Source organism: Vipera ursinii, assembly GCF_947247035.1.
Source record: "Vipera ursinii genome assembly, chromosome: 2".
Taxonomy (NCBI): Eukaryota; Metazoa; Chordata; class Lepidosauria; order Squamata; family Viperidae; genus Vipera; species Vipera ursinii.
In genome coordinates, this window is record NC_139513.1 from 276,609,710 (window position 1) to 276,629,928 (window position 20,219).

A 20,219-nucleotide genomic window follows, 5' to 3' on the forward strand; every position below is an offset into this window, starting at 1 on the left:
GGGAACCTTTACCTTACCTTATATTACATATAGTTCATATCTTACAATTTGCTTTTGCAGGAAGATCAATATATTATTTATTTTAGATTTTTAAATCATACCTTTATTGCTTTTATAAATTAATCAAGGTAGCAAACATATTAATCCATTTTCCTCCTCCTATTTTCCCTATCTACAGCAACAATCCTGTAGGTAAATTGGGTTGAGAGAGCAGCTGGTCCAAAGTCACCTAGCCAGCTTTCATGCCTAAGGCAGCAGAGGAACTCACAATCTCCTTGTTTGTGTCCTGGTGCATTTTACTGTAACTACTAGATCAAATTAGTTCTGCACAGGAAAATACCTTTTGGCATAGAAATATCAGTTTGCCCCATGGAATGGATTTGACAATGAAGACATGGAATAAAATAAAAGTTAGGAAATAATCTAAATTAGAAAGTTGTAAAAATAATTTAAAAAGCAGAATTATTTATACTGAAGCTCCATTTCACCCCACTTATAAAGCAGTATATAAACAAAGTCTTAGCCCCCACAAAAATGGCTTCATTAAGTCAATTCATATCAATCACATATGGGGTCTGTAAATAGGCTATATTTTTAGGCTGCAGGAGATTTATTTTCAATTTAGCAAGCTTGATATTAAAAAAATAATGGCATAGCTCATGTTAAATGTTTGCATCATTTGTCATTAAGTGTCCTCTCATAAAAGTGTACACTGTAAATGCGATTAGCATTTATTTGCAAAAATATTTAAATCCTAATGTAAACACAGGTGGTTCCCATTGAAAAATCCCAGTTTTTTTTTTACCCCCTCCTCCGAAAAAACTAGGTGTGTTTAATGCATGGAATGGGCCTCATCCTTTTAGACAATCCCAAGAATCAAAGGCAGGGAAAATCTATAACGGAGCAACCATCAAATTGTACTCTTTTGAGCTTATGCCAATAGGCTGGAGGAAGGACATTGTCAGGGAAAATATGCACGACAGGTCTAGCACTGGAACTCTTCGCCATTCTGGGGAGGTGCGCAGGAAAGGGCTGTTTTCCAAAGCTATCTTGGTCAGTCCTTGCACCCTGTTTTCCTGGTGTAGCCATTGGGGACACCAGTAGAACAGCAAAACAAAGGAACTTTTTTTTGCCAGCCAATCAAAAATAAGATAAGAGGTCACACATTCTGTCTGCTATCTTCTTCTCAGTTAACAGAGCATCCACAGCATAGTTGTACCATTTCAGATCATTCTGTAGTTACGGTTGTTTGAAGAAATTGTCTGAACCACCCTTTGGTTTCAATTAAATCCATGTTTATTTAAAAGAGAGTGCACACAAAACCATTTTTATTCTAATTAAAGGACACAGCTATACAAATGAGTAAGAATTAACCCAACATCTAGGACATTTGGGAAATACTTCTGTTGTGCTGAAAAACAGTTGTAGATTTCCTTCCCCCGCCCCTCCTCTAATGATAACTTCTTTATAATATGATGTTATCTCCATTAAATGGTTGAATTTGGACTGGTCTCTGCAGAATCATTTTAAAATCCTATAGAAATAAGAGAAAAATGAATCAGAAAGATGTAACTATATAGCTACTTGATTAGTTTGATCAACAAACCACTGATTTTGTTACCAAAGCAGGTTTTCCCAGTAGCATTAAAAAATAGCATCCCACATAAATGTATTACTTCTTTAGAAACAACTGGCTGAACCTCTAACTGATGCATATTACCACAAGTTTTTCTTGTGGTAAAAAAAAAATCCAAATAGTTAAAGAATGGCTATTGCATCATGACACATTTCATCTGTCTGATGAAATCATGGCTTCCTCTACATTAGTGTTTTTCAACCTTGGCAACTTTAAAATATGTGGACTTCAACTCCCAGAATTCTTCAGCCAGTATGGATAAGCATGTTATTTGAAAAATACTGATTAGATGCCTCTGAATACACTTAAGAGGAAATAAAACCATTTTCCCATCCATATTTTACTGAATATAAAGATACAGTTTTATTTTCTCTTATTTTATAACCACAAATTATTCTCTTATTATCAAACTAGCTATGCTCAATGGCTTTGCAATTTATTATAAAGTTGCTTTACAAAAAATAGGATCTAAAGTATTTCATGAAAGCAACTTGTATGGTTGCAAAAATCATGTGACAGTTTAAATTAACCAATTTATAAATCACATTAAAACCGGAAAATGTTTTAAAAATATGTCTGGATTCGGTTTTATTCTACACCAACAATGGCAAGGTTAGTTTGGGATAATGGCAGATGCAGGAAGAAACAGGATGCGGAAGATTGCTGCATTCAAGGTAACTTTCCTCTGAACAAACACAGCACGGAAAACACACAAATCCAGCTTAGGTCTGCAACAACCAACCAATAACTCTACCTTTGTTGGTTCATATTTTAAAAGTTGTTATTTGTGGGGGGAAATGCTATCTTTTGCACCCTCTGAGCATTAGCATCAATGTTTTCCATCTCCCATAACATGCCAGACCTTTGTCCCTGACCCAGGGTAATGTTCCATCTGTCCAGTAAATGGTCTGTAAAAAAAGCAAACAGGTAAACAAACAAACAAAACAAAACAAAACAAAAAGCCTTCCTCTCAGTTTGGGTTACCCCGTGTACAAAATCAAACTCTCCGTGGAAGAAAAAGGTAAGAGTGTCCGCAGAGAAAAGATTGAGAGAGAGGAATAGGAAAGGAGGATTTTGAAGGAATACGCAACGTTTGTGCATGCGACTGTGAATGTGTCCTGGCATACACAATATATAAGCAAAATATGCTGGAAACAATACAAAGGAATATCATCTACTTTCTCGTTAGGTTTTCAATACACTTGCGTCCTAGCAATCTTATCACCCAGATGATTTCACGCTGCAAACGAATAATCTTATTAGAATTCAGTCCCACTCTGCAAAACCTTCTGACAATTTTACCATGTTTTAAAAAGCGAAATAAAAAGGGCCTTTGTTCTGTACCAGCCTGCTACCGGCCCTGCAACAAAAGCAGGGACGACCCCTTTACAAACGGCAAGAGGCTGGAATAACGTCTGCCACATTTATTACTACAAAAACAGACAAGACACGAACCAAGATACAGGAGCTTTGAAACACTATCCGAGCGGTTGCTTTCAGCAAACCAGCCCTCCCCACACATTCCCTTTATAAAGAGTTCAGGGCGTGGCTTCTCTCTCCCTCCTTCCGAGAAGCCCCATTGCCTTCCTCTGTTTAGTCCTACTTGACTGCCTCCTGCGTCGGGCGTCCTTGAACAGGGCCAGCTGTGGGTCATCTTCATCCACACTGTCAGGCTCACACAGCTGGGTCTCCATGGTGACCAAGTGGGAGGGGCCTGCCTGAGGGCAATCATCAGCAAGATCTTCAACCCCCTCAGCAAGGTCTCCTCTGAGTCGTCCGACCCAACTGCCGAACCCACAGGCTGACCCTGAATCACAACAGCCTTATTCAGACCTAAGAGGGTTATGTTTCAATGAACCTTCTACTACCCCATTTGGGCTGAGGACAGAGTACAATACATGTGTCATGGCATCACCATGCAAGAAATATGACTTGTATCATTGGAGTAGACGCTGGTACCAATGCATAACTGAATTATTTGAACAATGACATCCTGATACCTATGATCACCACTGTAAGCATGCTACAGTGTATTGACCCCATAGAAGATTGGTGAGCACCCAGTGTTTATTCCCTTTTCTACATAGAATAAATACCTGTGCAGAAAGGATTAGTCAATTAAGGCCCTCTTGTGTATCGCAAATTCCTCCATGGCACCTAGAAGTTTTATTTAACAGAGCTTTGCGAATTGTGCCCTTGTATTTTAAATGCTTGCTTCTTCACCTCTGTATTCCTACTTGCCATTATTAAGTTAAAACAGAGGTACCAGCTATCTAATTTAACACCTGCCAAGGGAAGGGGAATAACAGATGCCTAAAAGCAATCTTCTCATAAACAGAGGGGCATTCCCAAGATATTGACAGGATGTTATGACCAGGTGATCTCTGCCCACCAATTTTGCATCATACTTTCAACTGTCTCTCCTCCCACAACCAAAAAGTTAAATATTGATTTATGGGTTGGCGTGAGAATTGTTTGTACCGGCTATAAGGAAGTTATTTTAGGAAAGTCCTTACCACGGTGGGATCCCGGCACGAATGTATTCCTATGAATAGATGGCATTTGTAATCACAAACAATTGTCCCCAATACCTACACAAACCTTTTTTTCAGTCAGGTGTGAAATAGTTATATATTGTAAATATATGCATGATGCCATAATCTATTTATATAAATTTTGATGGACAAGAAAGCTCAACTCAATCAAGATTCCAATGGCTCTGGGTTTTCGGACCTTGTAGCAACAGCAACAGCAATGGCACTTACAGTAAACTTATATACCGCTCGTAGTGCTTTACAGCACTCTAAGGAGTTTACAGAGTCAGGTTATTGCCCCCAACAATCTGGGTCCTCACTTTGCTGACCTCAGAAGGATGGAAGGCTGAGTCAGTCTAGAACTGGTCAGAACTGAACTCCTGGCAGTGGGCAGAGTTAGTCTGCAATACTGCATTTTAACCACTGCACCACCGTGCTCTTATAACGGTATGTGAGAAGGACCTTGGGAGATAGGGTGAAGAAATGCTGCCTAGGAAACAGTCAAATAAGAGGCACCACAGCCCACAGCTGGTAGTGGGCAGAGCAAGAGGCACAGAGGGGACCCTCCCTACTTTCCTGGGCTCTAAATGAAACAGCAGCAGAACCTTACTTTCAGATTTGCAAGACTCTGTTAATGTAGCTTTATCATAAAGTAGAATTAGCTTATCTGGTCGTGTTTCCTGTCTGCTTTATCTGGTAATGCTGACATCAATTTTGCAAGTCTGAAAGTACAATATCCTGCCATCTTCTTTACAACCTGACAAAGTAGGGAGGGTCCCTTCTGAGACTCTTGCCCTGTCCACTATCAAGTTGGGGTCCATGCTGTCACTTGGCAGCATTTCTTTATTTCTTCTCCCAAGGTCGTTCCTACATCCCATTACAGATTCCAAGGACCTTCCATTTTGGGTTATGGAATGGGCGCACTGCCCTACACAGACCTTGTGTGCAGTTTGGGGGATCCTCCTAGACATATGCCAGGTAACTGAGAAGCAGCTAGGAGCACCTTTGCTCAACTTTGGGTCCTTTCCCCAATAGACGCACCAATGAAAAGGAGAGAATACATACGCGCACACATCAATTTCACCCTGCTTGTTACAAGTTGGTAGCTTACTCAGAAGGCCTATAGTTCTGCAGATTTTAAGTTTAATTTAAGGTATCCCAATATTTCTCAAGTAGTAGAAAGGGAAAGACATTTTTGTTATTTCAGCTTTTCTGCTGTAACTAACTGGGAATGGGTGAGAAGGTTATGGCAGCAAGTGCCAGTTGAAGGCAAACATTGCAATCTTAATTGTCCTGGTTGGATGGGGAATGCTTGGTGATAAGAGAGAACCCATACAATAGAAGAACTAACTTCGTAGAGATTCAATCATATAGAAACTGAGCTGGAAATAATTAACTCAGATCTCCAACACCACTGATCTTGTATGAATACAGAGGCCTGGTTTCACAGTGGTACATAAACTGGAATATTCTCCAGTGGGAGCTAAGGTCTGCCTCCATTCTCCTGGTCTTCTGGAAGAGCCTGAAAACATGGCTTGCCACTTGATTTGGAGGCCTGATAGGGATCTGCTACACTGGGAGTGGCTAATGGGCAGAGATGATCCCTACTCCAGGCCACCTATAATCTTCATTTTTAAGTTTTTCTATTTAATTACTTTTTACTATATTGTAAGCCACCTAGAGTTGCTGTATCAGTGAAATGGGTGGCATAAAAATTAATTATTAATCCTCTTCCTCGGAATAGCTCCTTAGACTATGTGTTTGGATTACATGATTTTATATAAACAGAATCATCTGCTTCTTTACTTTGTTTAGCTAGGGATATGAAAGCCAAAAAGCTTTACTACTGATGGTCTAATTTGTATTGCGTTCTACTAGGAATGAGTCAGACTTCTTGATTTTAGTGCTCAAAGTGCTGATGGGTGCAGGTGAAAAGCATGAGGCATGCTACATTTGTACATAACAAACAAGCCACAATTTTTATTGCTAGTAGTATGTTTTGACCCACATCGAATTGCAAGATGCGTAGGATGTATTAGAAGCCACTATCCATCTTCATTGGAACAACATGCTCCTCTGATTTTGTCAACTTTGCAAGTGACATAGCTTTCACCTTTCAAACCACACCTTCAGTTTGCTCAGCGTAATCTCATAAGAGATCTCTGAACAACACTGCTCTATTGATATTTTTTTTTGCTTTATTCTTAAAAGATAAGGTTTTTATTTGCAATGTCATTTATTTTATGTGGTTTGGAGGAAACTTTTTATGGGAGGGAGTGTGGATAACAGGCCTTTTCAATTGAAATACAATTTTTATTGGTCCCCAGCTGAGTGAGAAATGCAGGAACAGAAAGCAAATTCTTAGCTTTGAATTCAAATAACAGGTGCACCAAATCTGGACACTAACATTTCCATTACTACCAACCCATACCCAAAAAGTATGTCTTATTTTATTTTCTTGAAGCCACAAAAAAGGAGGTAGGTTTCTCCCACTGAGATGTACATTCAGTTCCTCCAATGGATGTGTATGCTTTAGCATCAGGAATCCATGTCCTCATCCTCTCTCTACTGCAATTTGCTCTACATGGAGCAAATTGCCTTTGAAGACAACCTGAACACCACAGTAAAATGCAGCTGTCACAGATGGAGGCTGTTATAGCTGGATATTGCCAAAACTGGCCTCATTCACAAGTTTGCTTTCAGGTGACCATTATTCCCTATAAAGCCCTTTATAGCCCAGATTTTGGTTACAGTGAGACCCTATTATTATTTTATTATTAGCATTATTATTTTCTAGGATCTTCCCAAGGTATTGATGTTAAACTGATTTTCTTGCTTATTTTAATTTTTGTTTCTAGTTTGTCTTTTTGCAGTGGTTTTTTGGTATGTTGGGCTATAGTTTCTTTTTGTGTGAAGACTGATGTGCCTATTCATAATATAGTTAGTCCCAGGGAAATTCAGATTTTAAAGAACATGATTCTGGAGGCAGACAACATTGGCTCAACTTCACACAGGAATCTGAAGACCAAACTGAACCCAACTCTTACCACAGAGGAAAAGTATCACTAATATGATAGCTCTTTATTACACAAAGTACAGAAATAAAATATTAAAGTTGTTTAGTTGATTGGCAACTAAAACAGCTCTTTGGTGATTGAAATAAGAATGGATATCAATGACAGAACAAACATAATCCTGTTCCTAGCTTTTCTGCTATTTTTCATAGGAAATGGGCTGAGTAAATGGTCTCAGACAACACAATCACCTAGGCCAGGGGTAGGCAACCTTGGCTCTTTTATGACTCGTGGACTTCATCTCAATGCGGCGTCTCAGGGGGTTGGGAGTGGGAGGCACTGTTTTATAGTGGTTCTCCTCCTACCTCCTGGGCTGCTCGCAGTCGGTGTTGATGGGAGGGCAGAGGTCCGCCCCGAGGCCTCTCGTTTGTAGAGTTCCTCAGGGGTCGGTCCTCTCTCCCCTCTTGTTCAACATCTATATGAAGCCGCTGGGTGAGCTCATTCGTGGTTTCGGGGTGGGGTATCATCAGTATGCTGATGATACCCAGCTTTTTCTTTCCACCCCGAACCAACCCAGTGATGCCCTCGACGTGATGTCCCGTTGCCTGGAGGCGGTCCGGGTTTGGATGGGGAGAAACAGGCTTCGTCTCAATCCTGCCAAGACTGAGTGGCTGTGCATACCGGCATCTCAGACTAACCAATCTTTTCCATCGTTAACTATGGGGGGTGAGGTGTTACCCCCTGTTGATAGGGCCCGCAACTTGGGAGTCCTCCTGGATTCACGGCTCAGTTTGGAAGATCATATAAGAGCTGTGGCCAGGGGGGCTTTTGCCCAGGTTCGCCTGGTATGCCAGTTACAGCCCTATCTGGACCGAGATGCCCTACGCACAGTCACCCATGCACTCGTGACCTCCCGGCTAGACTACTGCAATGCTCTCTACATGGGGCTGCCCCTGAGGACCACTCGGAGGCTTCAGCTGGTGCAGAATGCAGCCGCGCGAGTTGTGATGGGAGTCTCCCGATACTCCCATGTAACACCTCTTCTCTGCGAGCTGCATTGGCTTCCGGTTGCCCTCCGGGTGAGATTCAAGGTCCTGGTGATGACCTATAAAGCCCTAAATGGCATGGGCCCGAATTATCTGAGGGAGCACCCGCTGCCAGCGTCAATTTCCCATCGTCCTGTGCGCTCCCACAGGGAGGGTCTCCTCAGGGTACTGCCAGTCAAGGATTGCGATCCCCAGGGGGAGGGTGTTCTCTGTGGGTGCGCCTGCCCTATGGAATCAACTGCCAACGGAACTCCGGACTGCCCCCGACCTTCGTTCATTTCGCCGGGACCTAAAAACCTGGCTCTTTGAGCTATCTGGTCTGGACTGAGGGGTTTAATGTTTTTAAATTGTGATTTTAATTTTTTGCGGCTAGACTTAATTTAATTTTATTTTAATTTTATATTGTATTGTTTTTTAAATTTTGCCTTGTAAACCGCCCTGAGTCCTTTGGGAGTAGGGCGGTATATAAACCGAATAAATAAATAAATAAACTCCCAGAATTCCTGAGCCTCAGGAATTCTGGGAGTTGAAGTCCACGAGTCATAAAAGAGCCAAGGTTGCCTACCCCTGACCTAGGCTAGTCATGCCCTCAGTGCCTCTCCTACCCATAGCGAGAGCCCTGGTATGTAGTGTAGGCCCCTACTTGCTACTGTTCTTAGCACTACTACTGCTACCATCGATAACTACTACTGCTACTAGGTGCTGCTACTACTAACCTTGATACTGTCTACTTCAAAAGAAGAAGCATACTTACAGGAAGTTTGTACCCCTCGTAGTTATTAATTAAGTCTTGAATGAAGGGGTGCTTCAAAAGGAGTTCAATTTTGATGGGCTGCAGATCTTCAGAGCCAAGATCCTTGTACACCTTAATGAAATGCTTTAAAAAGAACGAAGAAAGCTTACTTTATTAGTAAATGAACCAACTGAAAAAACCGAAAGCATTACAGAAATACTGCTATAGAAGGCAGACTTGTCCTGGGGTGAAATGTCCTAATAATGTCTCTTTTTCAGTTTTATATCTTGAAAATTAATACTGAAGTAGTAAAAGGAATGACTTTTCTGACCAGCACCGATGTTGCCACAAGTCCTAATTGTTGCTTAGAAAATCTGACAGGAGAGCACATTTGAAGACTTGCAAATCCTTACCTGTAGCACAAAACACTACAATCTTTCTATTAGTCCTGTAAATCAGATATCCATTTTCCTAGAAGCATTACACAACAAAGCATGCCAGGTATCATTCAATAAAAGCTATTATCAAGTAAAGGCTTTATAGTTGCAAATGTAATATATCATGATCAAGAGTTCCTAAGATATCCTTGGAGAAACAGAGCAGGAAAATGTGAAACATAATTTATTTCTTACAGCTCTGAATTTTTTTTCCTTTAGAAGTAAAACTCTCAACAAAGCTCTTACCATGCCTTGCTTAAGGTTTGGTTAGATCATTGTTGACTGAACAGAATGGCTTTGCTAATATTCCAATTGGGTCAAAATAAATAAAGAAACTGACAGTCTCATCCTCTACATCTACTTCACTCTGCCTAGCTCTAATACTGAATCATACAGTCTCTCCATGTGTGCATACACTTATTTTTCTTGCCTGCAGGTTTAAGAGCCCTAAAGGTAAAGGTAAAGGTTCCCCCGCACATGCGTGCTAGTCGTTTCCGACTCTAGGGGCCGGTGCTCATCTCCGTTTCAAAGCCGAAGAGCCAGCACTTGTCCGAGGACGTTCTCTGTGGTCATGTGGCCGGCATGACTAGACGCCAAAGGCGCATGGAACGCTGTTATCTTCCCACCATAGTGGTCCCTATTTTTCTACTTGCATTTTTACGTGCTTTCAAATTGCTAGGTTGGCAGAAGCTGGGACGAATAACAGGCGCTCACTCTGCTACGCGGCACTCAGGATTCGACCCGCCAAACTGCCGATCTTCTGATCGACAAGCTCAGTGTCCTAACCCGCTGAGCCACCGCGTCCCTTAAGAGCCCTAATCTAATCCTATTTCAGAAACAATACAACTGCCAGTCCAACATAGCCTATTTCTTTAAACGTCAGTGAGACATTGCTTGCCACAAACAATGAGATAATAGAACTATATGAATGTAATTAATGGAGCTATGAGCTAATTAACCAACCTCATAATTGTCCTCTTCTGTCAGATGAGTACTAAATCTGTGATTATCAAAAGCTTTGTTTGTTTCATACTGGAATACATGGAGAAGTGTAGCCAGAGAGATGTATCCGTCATTGCTGATAGACAGGGCTTCATCTTCTTTCTCCTTCTCTTCCTTCTCTTCCTCTTCTTCTTCCTCCCCTTCTTCACCAGCCTCCTCCTCTGCCTGTTCATCATGAGCAGCAGTGGTTATGAGCTGCTCAGCAGATGTTATAAACTGAGAAAAACAAGCCAAAGATACCATAAGGGAGTGGTGGCGAACCTATGGCACGGGTGCCAGAGGTGGCACTCAGAGCCCTCTCTGTGGGCACCCGTGCCATGCCTCGGAGGTGGCAACTGTCCCTCTTCAACCAGCCACCTGCTAACTTGCCGAGGTCCCACGTGACCAGATGCATCCCACCATGGCTGGTTTCCCTCCTCCCCCATCCCGTCCCTCCTGGCCTCGCATGCTCTCCTTTTCCCAGGCACGACCCACTGCCTCGTCTCCTCAGCTGTCGGCCGACCATCCATCTCGGAGGCAGCTTCTCTGTACTGCTGGAGATGGGCTGCGTAGTCGAGGGGCTGGCAGGCTGTGGCTACTGATGGACACTGTTGGCCCCCATGCGCTCGCTGGCTTCTGTGTGTGAGGGCCGATGGTTTCAGGCAGTAGCCGCCCCAGCTCTTGCCTTGCCCCCTGGCAATGGCACCCCCACCCTGCCTCGCCTCACCTCACAGGATGAGCCTCCTGCCTACCACCACGCCTAGCAGAGACTCCCTGGATCTCCCCCAACCCTGCCCACCCCCCACAGGTCTCCCTCACCACGAGCAACACTGAGGTGACCACACCTACCTTGGCCACACCCATCCAATCTTACATGACCACCACAGCCACACCCACCCAGTGGGCCACACCCACCTGGCACCCAGCGATAAATAAGTGGGTTTTGGATTGCAGTTTGGGCACTCGGTCTCTAAAAGGTTTGCCATCACTGCTATAAGGTGTTATTTTGGGAGGGGGGTAGATAGTTTCCTAGTGACCAGATGCAAGGTATGTGACTCTCAGAAAGAGCACCAGCTTTGAACACATACAGTAAAGCCAGCCAGAATGTTGCAGTTTTTTTCTGAATAAAGATCATTCCTTCTCAGGTTCTTGTGTCTGTTTCTATTATTCAATACATAAAAAGGGATTTCAAACGGTGAGCTTCCACTGTCATCTACAAGGAGATGAAACCCAAATTCAGAATTCTGAACAACCTCCAACCATTATTTTTAGCAGGGTGAAAGTCCTGGATGTTTCTCTGTGTACACGAAAGCTTTGCAAACTCTAGTAAGTTGCAGGAATCTTGCTACACTACTGTAAACATTCCACTGTTTTTCAGTCAGTTTAACTAGTGTTGTATTCTTGCCTGCAATTTTGTAATATTACCAAGATGCCTATTTAGTGTGCTTTGCTGAATTAAGCTTTGCAATGTTTTTTGACGATGGTCTAGATGCCAGGCTAGAAACCAGGAGACTGTGAATTCTAGCCCCCACCTTAGGCATGAAAGCTAGCTGCAACAGAGAATTGAACACAAACAGTCAACATAAGCAATGGACAGAAAGCCTGACTACCAAGCACTGCATTCTTATTATCAGTGCCTTTTTTGTTAAAAAAAAAAAAAAAAGGTCCCGGAACTCACACACGTCATACAACTCGCCTTGCCTACCCTACAAGGTTCCATCCAAAAAAGGGTGCCGGAACTCCGTTCTGAGCGTTCTATGTCAAAAAAAGCCCTGCTTACTATTATCTGTTCCAAAGGTATTTATTTTGATTCTATTTATTCTATATATTGCACACGCTTCTGGCCTTTTTTCCAGAAGCTCTGGGCAGCACATATAATGACAGATCAAAAGAGGTTGGCTTTATGGAACAAATATATTTTTGTCACCAACCAAATCAAGATACAATTTTACTATCATTTTTTTTTACCATTTGAGGAAGAGAAACGTGTTTCTCCCTCTTCCTTTGAATATGAGTCCCTGTTGCGACACTAAGGGCTCGATAGACACCATTTACAGCATCAGGGTGAGAGGCAAAGTATAGTAGCATCTTAGTGTAGTTCAGCTGAGGAGGGTCTTTTTCAGGATCAGCAAATAAAGTGAACAAAAACTGCAAAAAGAAACAGTTCTATTAATGGACGTATTGTATTGGATATTTTGTTTAATCACAACAATTCAGCACGTATATGGCTAAGGTGGGGAACCTAATCTAGACCTTTACTGTGATACTAAACATCATTACATGAAAGTTTTGATTGACCACAGAGGACATCATATATAGGCTCATCTAATGATGACCATAACACGTGGAAAGCTGCAAACTGGCAGGAAAAACAGAGTGGTAAAAAGATGAATTAATCAGGGAAGGCAAAGGAAGGGAACTAAAATAAAAAGGGGGGGAGGAAGGAAGGAAGGAAGGTTCTCTGTTTGTAAAAGCAGGAAAAGGAGATCTGCAATAAGATCTGAAAGAAGGTGGCGTGATTTTGGAATGGAAGGAAGTGAAGTATATATGCAAGGAAGTGATTTAATTATGAATGAAAGGTCTAAAATGCATGTTAAAACAACAAACCTATGACCTCTACATTGATGTGGACATGTATGAAAATAAGAATCCACAGATAAAGGGTAGTTACATCTTAACACTCTAGATCTCAAGATTATTCCAACAAAAATGAAAGGTTTTTTGAAGGACTATACCAGGGGTAGGCAACCTTGGCTCTTTGATGACTCGTGGACTTCAACTCCCAGAATTCCTGAGCAGGCATGGCTCAGCATGGAAACCTCTCCCTTTCCCCTCAGCATGGCTGGCTCAGGAATTCTGGGAGTTGAAGTCCACGAGTCATCAAAGAGCCAAGGTGGCCTACCCCTGGACTATACAAAGGTGAGCTTCAGTTATTCATTTAATCGGTTATTGTGTTATTCTGTTTTTATTTTACGGTGATGGTTGTGTTTTTGTTTTACTTCATTTTTAAACTTCTGTTCAATGGTAAGCCATTCAGAATTACTTTTGAGAGACAGGAGGTCATTGCATTCAAAGCGATAAATAATGAAAGAACCAAGAAAATCTATATAACGTCATGAATGAGTATACCGTATATACTTGGGTATAAGCCGAATTTTTCAGCCCACTTTTTGGGCTGAAAAATTCCACTTCGGCTTATACTCCAGTCAACAAAAAAACTTACTGAGGACTTGTGCGCGGCCGAGGCTTTGGTGCTTCCAGGATCGCGCGCACCTCTCCCAAGCCACCGCCGTCCGGAGACCTGACGAAGTTTGGGGAGGTGCACGCGCAAACCTCCCCAAACGTTGGCAGGTCTCCGGACCTCCGCGCCCTGCCTGCCTGCTTCTTTCCGCTGCGGAACGAAGCAGCCTGCCTGCTTCTTTCCGCTGCGGAAAGAAGCAGCCTGCCTGCTTCTTTCCGCTGCGGAACGAAGCAGCCTGAACGAAGCAGGCTGCTTCTTTCCGCTGCGGAAAGAAGGCTGCTTCTTTCCGCAGCGGAAAGAAGCAGCCTGCTTCGTTCAGGCTGTTTCGTTCCGCAGCGGAAAGAAGCAGGCAGGCTGCTTCTTTCCGCAGCGGAAAGAAGCAGCCTGCTTCGTTCAGGCTGCTTCGTTCCGCAGCGGAAAGAAGCAGGCAGGCTGCTTCGTTCCGCAGCGGAAAGAAGCAGGCAGGCAGGGCACGGAGGTCTCCTTCTTTCCGCAGCGGAAAGAAGCAGGCAGGCAGAGCGCGGAGGTCTCCTTCTTTCCGCAGCGGAAAGAAGCAGGCAGGCAGAGCGCGGAGGTCTGCTTCTTTCCGCAGCGGAAAGAAGCAGGCAGGCAGGGCACGGAGGTCCGGAGACCTGCCGACGTTTGGGGAGGTTTGGGGAGGTGCGTGCGCACCTCCCCAAACCTCCCCAAACTTCGGCAGGTCTCCGGACGGCGGCGGCTTGGGAGAGGTGCGCGCGATCCTGGAAGCACCGAAGCAAGTGCTCGGTAAGCTCCGGGCGGTCACTTGCTTCGCGTCTCCTGAGGGAAGGGGGGGCGACTGGAGCGGGCGTGTTTCCTCGCCTGCTGGGCGCCGCGATTTGCCCGGGGAACGTGCGGGCCCCGAATGGCAGCGTGGAGCGAGGAAGCGGACAGCCAGGGCTTCCCCGAGAGCCGTGGCCACACAGGGTATTCCTGTGTATTCAGGCTTGCAAAATGGCGGATCGAGCCTCTGCTGGCGGCAGAGGCTTGCAGAGCGCGGATCCAGCCTCCGCCGGCGGCGGAGGCTTGCAGAACGGCGGATCGGCTTATACTCGAGTCACCAACTTTTTCCAGTTTTTGGGGGTGAAATTGGGGGTCTCGGCTTATACTCGAGTCGGCTTATACTCAAGTATATACGGTAATTGGAAGAAAAGTGTTACTCTGTGGAATGAACAGAGGAATGGAAACAAGAGGAGACAATATAGAAACAGTTACTGGTCATTCAGAAACCGACGAATGAATCAGAATAGTGATTGATAGGTGAATATCTATCTAGAGAAATGTCTGTTTCTTTTGAATATACAGTTTAAGCACATCTGTTCACATGCGTTCATGGTAAAGGAAGGAATCTAAAAGTATGATTAATTTGACTTGATTGTTAGGAAAAATGTGAAGGACAAAAGCCTGATGAAGGGTCTTGAATGTTGAACAGACTATCTTTCGTAATGGTAAGAGTGAGCTTGAGAAAAAGTGGAAGAAAAGTAAGAAAAGAAATTTGAGTGAACATTGGCACTTTCTCTGCAAGAAGAAAAGTATGAGTCCTGTATAAAACCTTATCATACAATACATTAATCTCTTACCAGAATGAATAGGAAATACTGTAGAACTATGGAAAAAATATTGAATATGCTTGAAGCAGTGTGAAAAGAATTATACTGCAAGGTTCAGAATAAGTGTGGGAAGTATGAAAAATGATGCTTGAGTAGAATTATGAAGTGAAAGAGGTGGGATTGAAGAAAAAATGCATGTAGAAATTATTGCTGCAAAGAATGATGAAAATAGTATACTCTTGGCCAAGTTTGTGGATGAACTTTTACAAGGCAAAAGGGATTGAAAATAACATTGCCAACCTTTTAACAGACTCATACAGATCTATGAGTAGAGTGGTGGAATACTGTGCAACCTCTGGTCACCATATTTGAGGAAAATGATCCAATCACAGTGAGTGAAAAAAGGTTATGGCTCTATTCCTGCTTCCAGGCATTGGCTTAGTCACCATGAGGGACAAATGTTGACTTGAGATGGGCCTTGGCCTTACCAGTAGGACATTTTTAATGCTCATAGAATTCCCCTCTTTGAACTGTTTCAGACTAGGAAGAGTGGATAATCAGGGAGACTCGTAACACAGACAATACTTATAACAGGAAATAGTATCAGGTCTGAAATACAATGGAGAGGAATTACAAAGAAATAACCACACAGCCTGAGAATAAGGCAGATAAACAGAAATCTCTTACTCAGTTGACAATGTTTGAGAAATTATAAGACAGGCTGTGGTTCAGCATGAAAATGTATATGTATTATTGCATGGTCAATCTAGATGCATGGAAAAATCCCCATGAAATTGTTTATTCTAAAATCTGGTCTCCTTCCCCATTCATAAAAAATATTTAACCCCCTCTCTCATCCCAACCATCATTTTTTTAGCTTTCTCTTTTAAGACCTGGAAATAACTCCATGGATATAGGAACAGCGTTGAAAAGTAGAAATTTCTGAATAATCAGAAGTGGACAATGAATTGTGTTCTGATTTGAAAATCAAGCAAATAATCAATTGTGCCTTAGAATGGAAATACATTTTTTTTAAAAAAATAAACTACAACTAGGATCCACTGGTTACTTCAGAATTGTTGGAATGTAGCAGACAGTGTTTGAAATTCATTAAACATGGCAGCCTTACCCTTTTCCCTTGGATTATGGCCTCTGAATATTTATACTTACTTCTATGAGATGCTTCTGATGGTTAAAAGGTAAAGGCTCTGTAGGACTTTCTGGTATGGCTACATCTTCACTGTCTTTAAACCACAGACCAACCTAAAACAAAAAAAAAACCTTATACTTTGAACTGTGAATAGTCAACATTTACGTTTTTGAGCTTTTCCACACTTCAAAAATGTGTGGAAAATATGTACCTAGTTGCAAGGAGCTCTGGCAGGAAATATTGGAGAATCTGGGGACATCATCAAGTTAAAAAGCTCCATTGAGATATTACTTTTCAATAACATTATAAAGATTTCATTTTGAAAATTGATTCTTAAAAATTATGGGTGGATTTAGTATCTTGATTTGTTTCAAAAACACCTATTTTTTTTGGATTTTTCTCTCTCCCACCCCCATTTATCATTTCAAACATCAGAGGATGGTTATGAGATGCTGAACCCAAAAATTGTTCTACCTAACTTCCTGTGTTGTTTCTGGAGTTTTTGTTTGTTTTTATTCTCTTTACCTATATGAAGCGAAATACCGCAATTTTGCGTAGGTGTGTATAAAACAGATCTACATTTCTTTGTGGGTTTACCATCCTGAATAGGGAATAAATCTTTTCCTGCCCTAAGATTTGAAGGGGAGGCTGTTGCAGCTTGCACTTTTTCTTGAAGACAGATCTTGCTCCATTACAATTTTTTTTGAAAGTATATATAAAGAAGGATAATGAATAGAGACTACAAGCTTACCTGAATGATTAATGTGGGGAAGCTTTACCACTTGATAAGGCTTTACCACATATTAAAATCCATGGTAAGAAACAACACCCACTCCATCCTTTATCGAAACAACGTGACATTGCAAAAGTGTTGGAGAAAGTCTTACTGTTTATGCCAATATCTGCGGAAGGCAGCTATCTGAAATGCTACAGCCAACTTTATATATGAAAACACTTGGTGGATATAAAATATGAGCTAGTGATATGGTGTAGGTCTGGGATCCTCTACCTTTTTATACAGGGTGTCCTCAACTTACAATTACAGTTGTTATCGGCACTTCCACTGCTAAGTGAGACAGTTGTTAAGTGAGTCCCATCCAATTTTATATCTTTTTTGCCACGATTGTAAATAAATCATGCAGTCATTAAGTGAATCCAACTTCCACCATTGTCTTTGCTTGTCAGAAGCTAGTTTGGAAGGTTGCAAATGGTGATCATGTGATGCTGAGACACTGCAACCACTGTAAACACATGCTGGTCGCCAGGTGCCCTAATTCTGATCATGTTACCACGGGAAAGCCACAATTGTCATAAGCATGAAGACTTATTGTAGGTCAGTTTTTTCAGAACCATTATAACTTTGAACAATTACTAAATGAATGGTCCTAGATGAAGGACTACCTATATTTGGAATTTTGAGGGAGCAGGTTTATGGAGTTCTCACAAAACAGCTATAAAGGGGGCTTATTTCCTTTTCATAGATTTTCTGCACACTGTCTACAGCTATTCATTTGACAGAAGTATTAAATGGATTTCTCCCTATCACATCTCTAACCATCTCTTCCAAGATTGCTTTTTACACTCCTCCAATTTAATTTTATATTTGGAGGCAGCATTTCACATTATTTTTGTTTTGTACCAAATACTTCGGACCAACAAGAAATCTAGAGGGATTTTTGTAAATAAAGATGATGCTAGATTGGGGATTTGTTGGACATTTTCCATTTTTAAATTTTTAAAAAATCTAAAATAGATACATTTGAGTCAGGTATGGAATGGTTGAGATACCTCCAGATTTTATTTGGGATCCATAGCCTATAATCTTTAATTCTCCAAAGCACCTGAAAGCAGGACAAGAAGCAATGGATGGAAACTAGTCAAGGAGAGAAGCAACCTAGAACTAAGGAGAAACTTCCTGACAGTTAGAACAACTAACCAGTGGAACACCCTGCCTCCAGAAGTGGTGAATGCTCCAACACTGGAAGTTTTTAAGAAGAGACTGGACAGCCATTTGTCTGAAATGGTATAGGGTTTCCTGCCGTAGCAGGGGGTTGGACTAGATGACCTCCAAGGTCCCTTCCAACTTCTTCTTCTTCTTCTTCTTCTTCTTCTTCTTCTTCTTCTTCTTCTTCTTCTTCTTCTTCTTCTTCTTCTTCTTCTTATTATTATTATTATTATTATTATTATTATTATTATTATTATTATTATTATTTAATCTCATTGTTGGGATCTAGAAGCTTTTACACCAAAGTATCCTGATATATCAATTATATATAAAGGATGCAGTCCATGGACTAGGTCAAGATACAATCACTCCAGAAGGCTCTTCGGTATAAATATGTATAGATTATAAGGAAGTGGAGGACTTTTTGAATTCCTAATTCCCAGGAATTTCCTATCCACCAATATCTACTATTATTATTATTATTATTATTATTATTATTATTATTATTATTATTATTATTATTATTATTATTATTATTATTATTATTATTATTATTAACACCAGTTCTTTAGCTGATATTGGCCTTCTTACTCATTGAATTCTTCCCAAAAAAGTAAGATATCATAATGAGTGTTAAATTCTGTTGAAACTGCCTGAACTTGTCCGTGCAGTTTTCCAGGCAAAATTTTGGAAGTGGATTGCTATTTCTTTCTTCCTAGGTCTAAACTTTGAGTCTAAGGGTGCATTTTGTGCCTAAGGCTGGACTAGAACACAGGGCCTCCAGCCTCGTGGCTTAACCACGACTCCAAACTATCTCTCCAATTATATATTGAGAAATCCTTCTTCTTCCACCCCAACTTCATTGATTCCCTGTGCCCCTTTTCACCTTGTCCAATCCCAATATGATAGGATTTGGTTGAGCATCCCCATTAAACACAATGCAGAAGAATGAACTTTTTGAATCCAAGGCCTTTCTGCATAAATACGGCAGAGCTTTATTTTTTCCCTTTTTTAGTACAGATTCCTCAAAATTCTTATGCATTCTTATATTCAGAGCAGAAAATAGCATGCAGTCTTTTTATAGACTTGAGCTAAGCAGTTAAACCTGGATCATTGGGAGAAGAAAGCAAGTATTCTCTCTCCTTCTCTGCAATCCAAAATTCTCTCATGATATTTTAAGTGTCAAAAGAAGTATTTCCTATGTTAACTGAACAGATTTGGAAAAGGAATGCAAAGGTGATTCATTAATTGAGCATGGGCAAATTTACCCAAATATTTACTAAGTGGTAATTCTAGCACTATTTTTCTTCAATATACTATTTTTTCTACCTGCTTTTATGGAGCAGGAGAGCTATGATAATGTACATTACTGGAAAAATAAGTTTTGAACTCTGTAACTTTATGGCGGAACATGGGTCATAGGGCAGTGATGGCGAACCTTTTAGAGACCGAGTGCCCAGACTGCAACCCAAAACCCATTTATGTATCGTCAGGTGCCAGGTGGGGATGGCCCATTGGGTGGGCGTGGCCAATTGGGTGGGTGTGGCTGCGATGGTAACGGCAGACTGGGTGGGACTAAAAAGTCCAATCAATCAATTCCAACTTTGCAAGGTCCTTTTTTCCCCCCTGCGAGCAGTTGAAATTGATTGATTGATTAAACCTCTCTATTTTTGCACACAGCAGTGGAGGCCTAAAGCGAAAAGGTTTTATAAAACCTAGCTGAAGGCCTAGGACTGGGGCGACGGTGCGCGCGCCCACAGAGAGGGCTCTGTGTGCTACCTGTGGCACACGTGCCATAGGTTTGCCACCACGGTCATAGGGTATGCTTGCAACAAGACCTGGAGAAGTAAAGCTGCTTTGAGTCCCAAAGAGAAAACTGCTGAGAAGAAATTAAAAAAAACCAAAAACAAACAAACAAACAAACAAAAAACTGC

The 20,219-nt window shown here is 41.7% G+C and overlaps 1 protein-coding gene across 1 annotated transcript in view; it reads right to left on the reverse strand.

Annotated features, from left to right (window-relative positions):
* Positions 1-1,458: 1,458 nt before the first annotated feature.
* The window catches only part of LOC310634990 (sperm flagellar protein 2-like), a gene marked incomplete at its 5' end in the record, with an annotated part of 34,380 nt that continues 15,619 nt past the window's right edge, over positions 1,459-20,219 (reverse strand). Inside the window, 6 exons of the mRNA XM_083353527.1 lie at positions 1,459-1,534; positions 2,499-2,544; positions 8,985-9,107; positions 10,364-10,618; positions 12,350-12,529; positions 16,361-16,453. Coding sequence (XP_083209653.1) covers positions 1,527-1,534; positions 2,499-2,544; positions 8,985-9,107; positions 10,364-10,618; positions 12,350-12,529; positions 16,361-16,453 — 705 coding nt within the window. The 3' untranslated portion in view covers positions 1,459-1,526. The remainder of the gene's footprint in view (positions 1,535-2,498; positions 2,545-8,984; positions 9,108-10,363; positions 10,619-12,349; positions 12,530-16,360; positions 16,454-20,219) is intronic.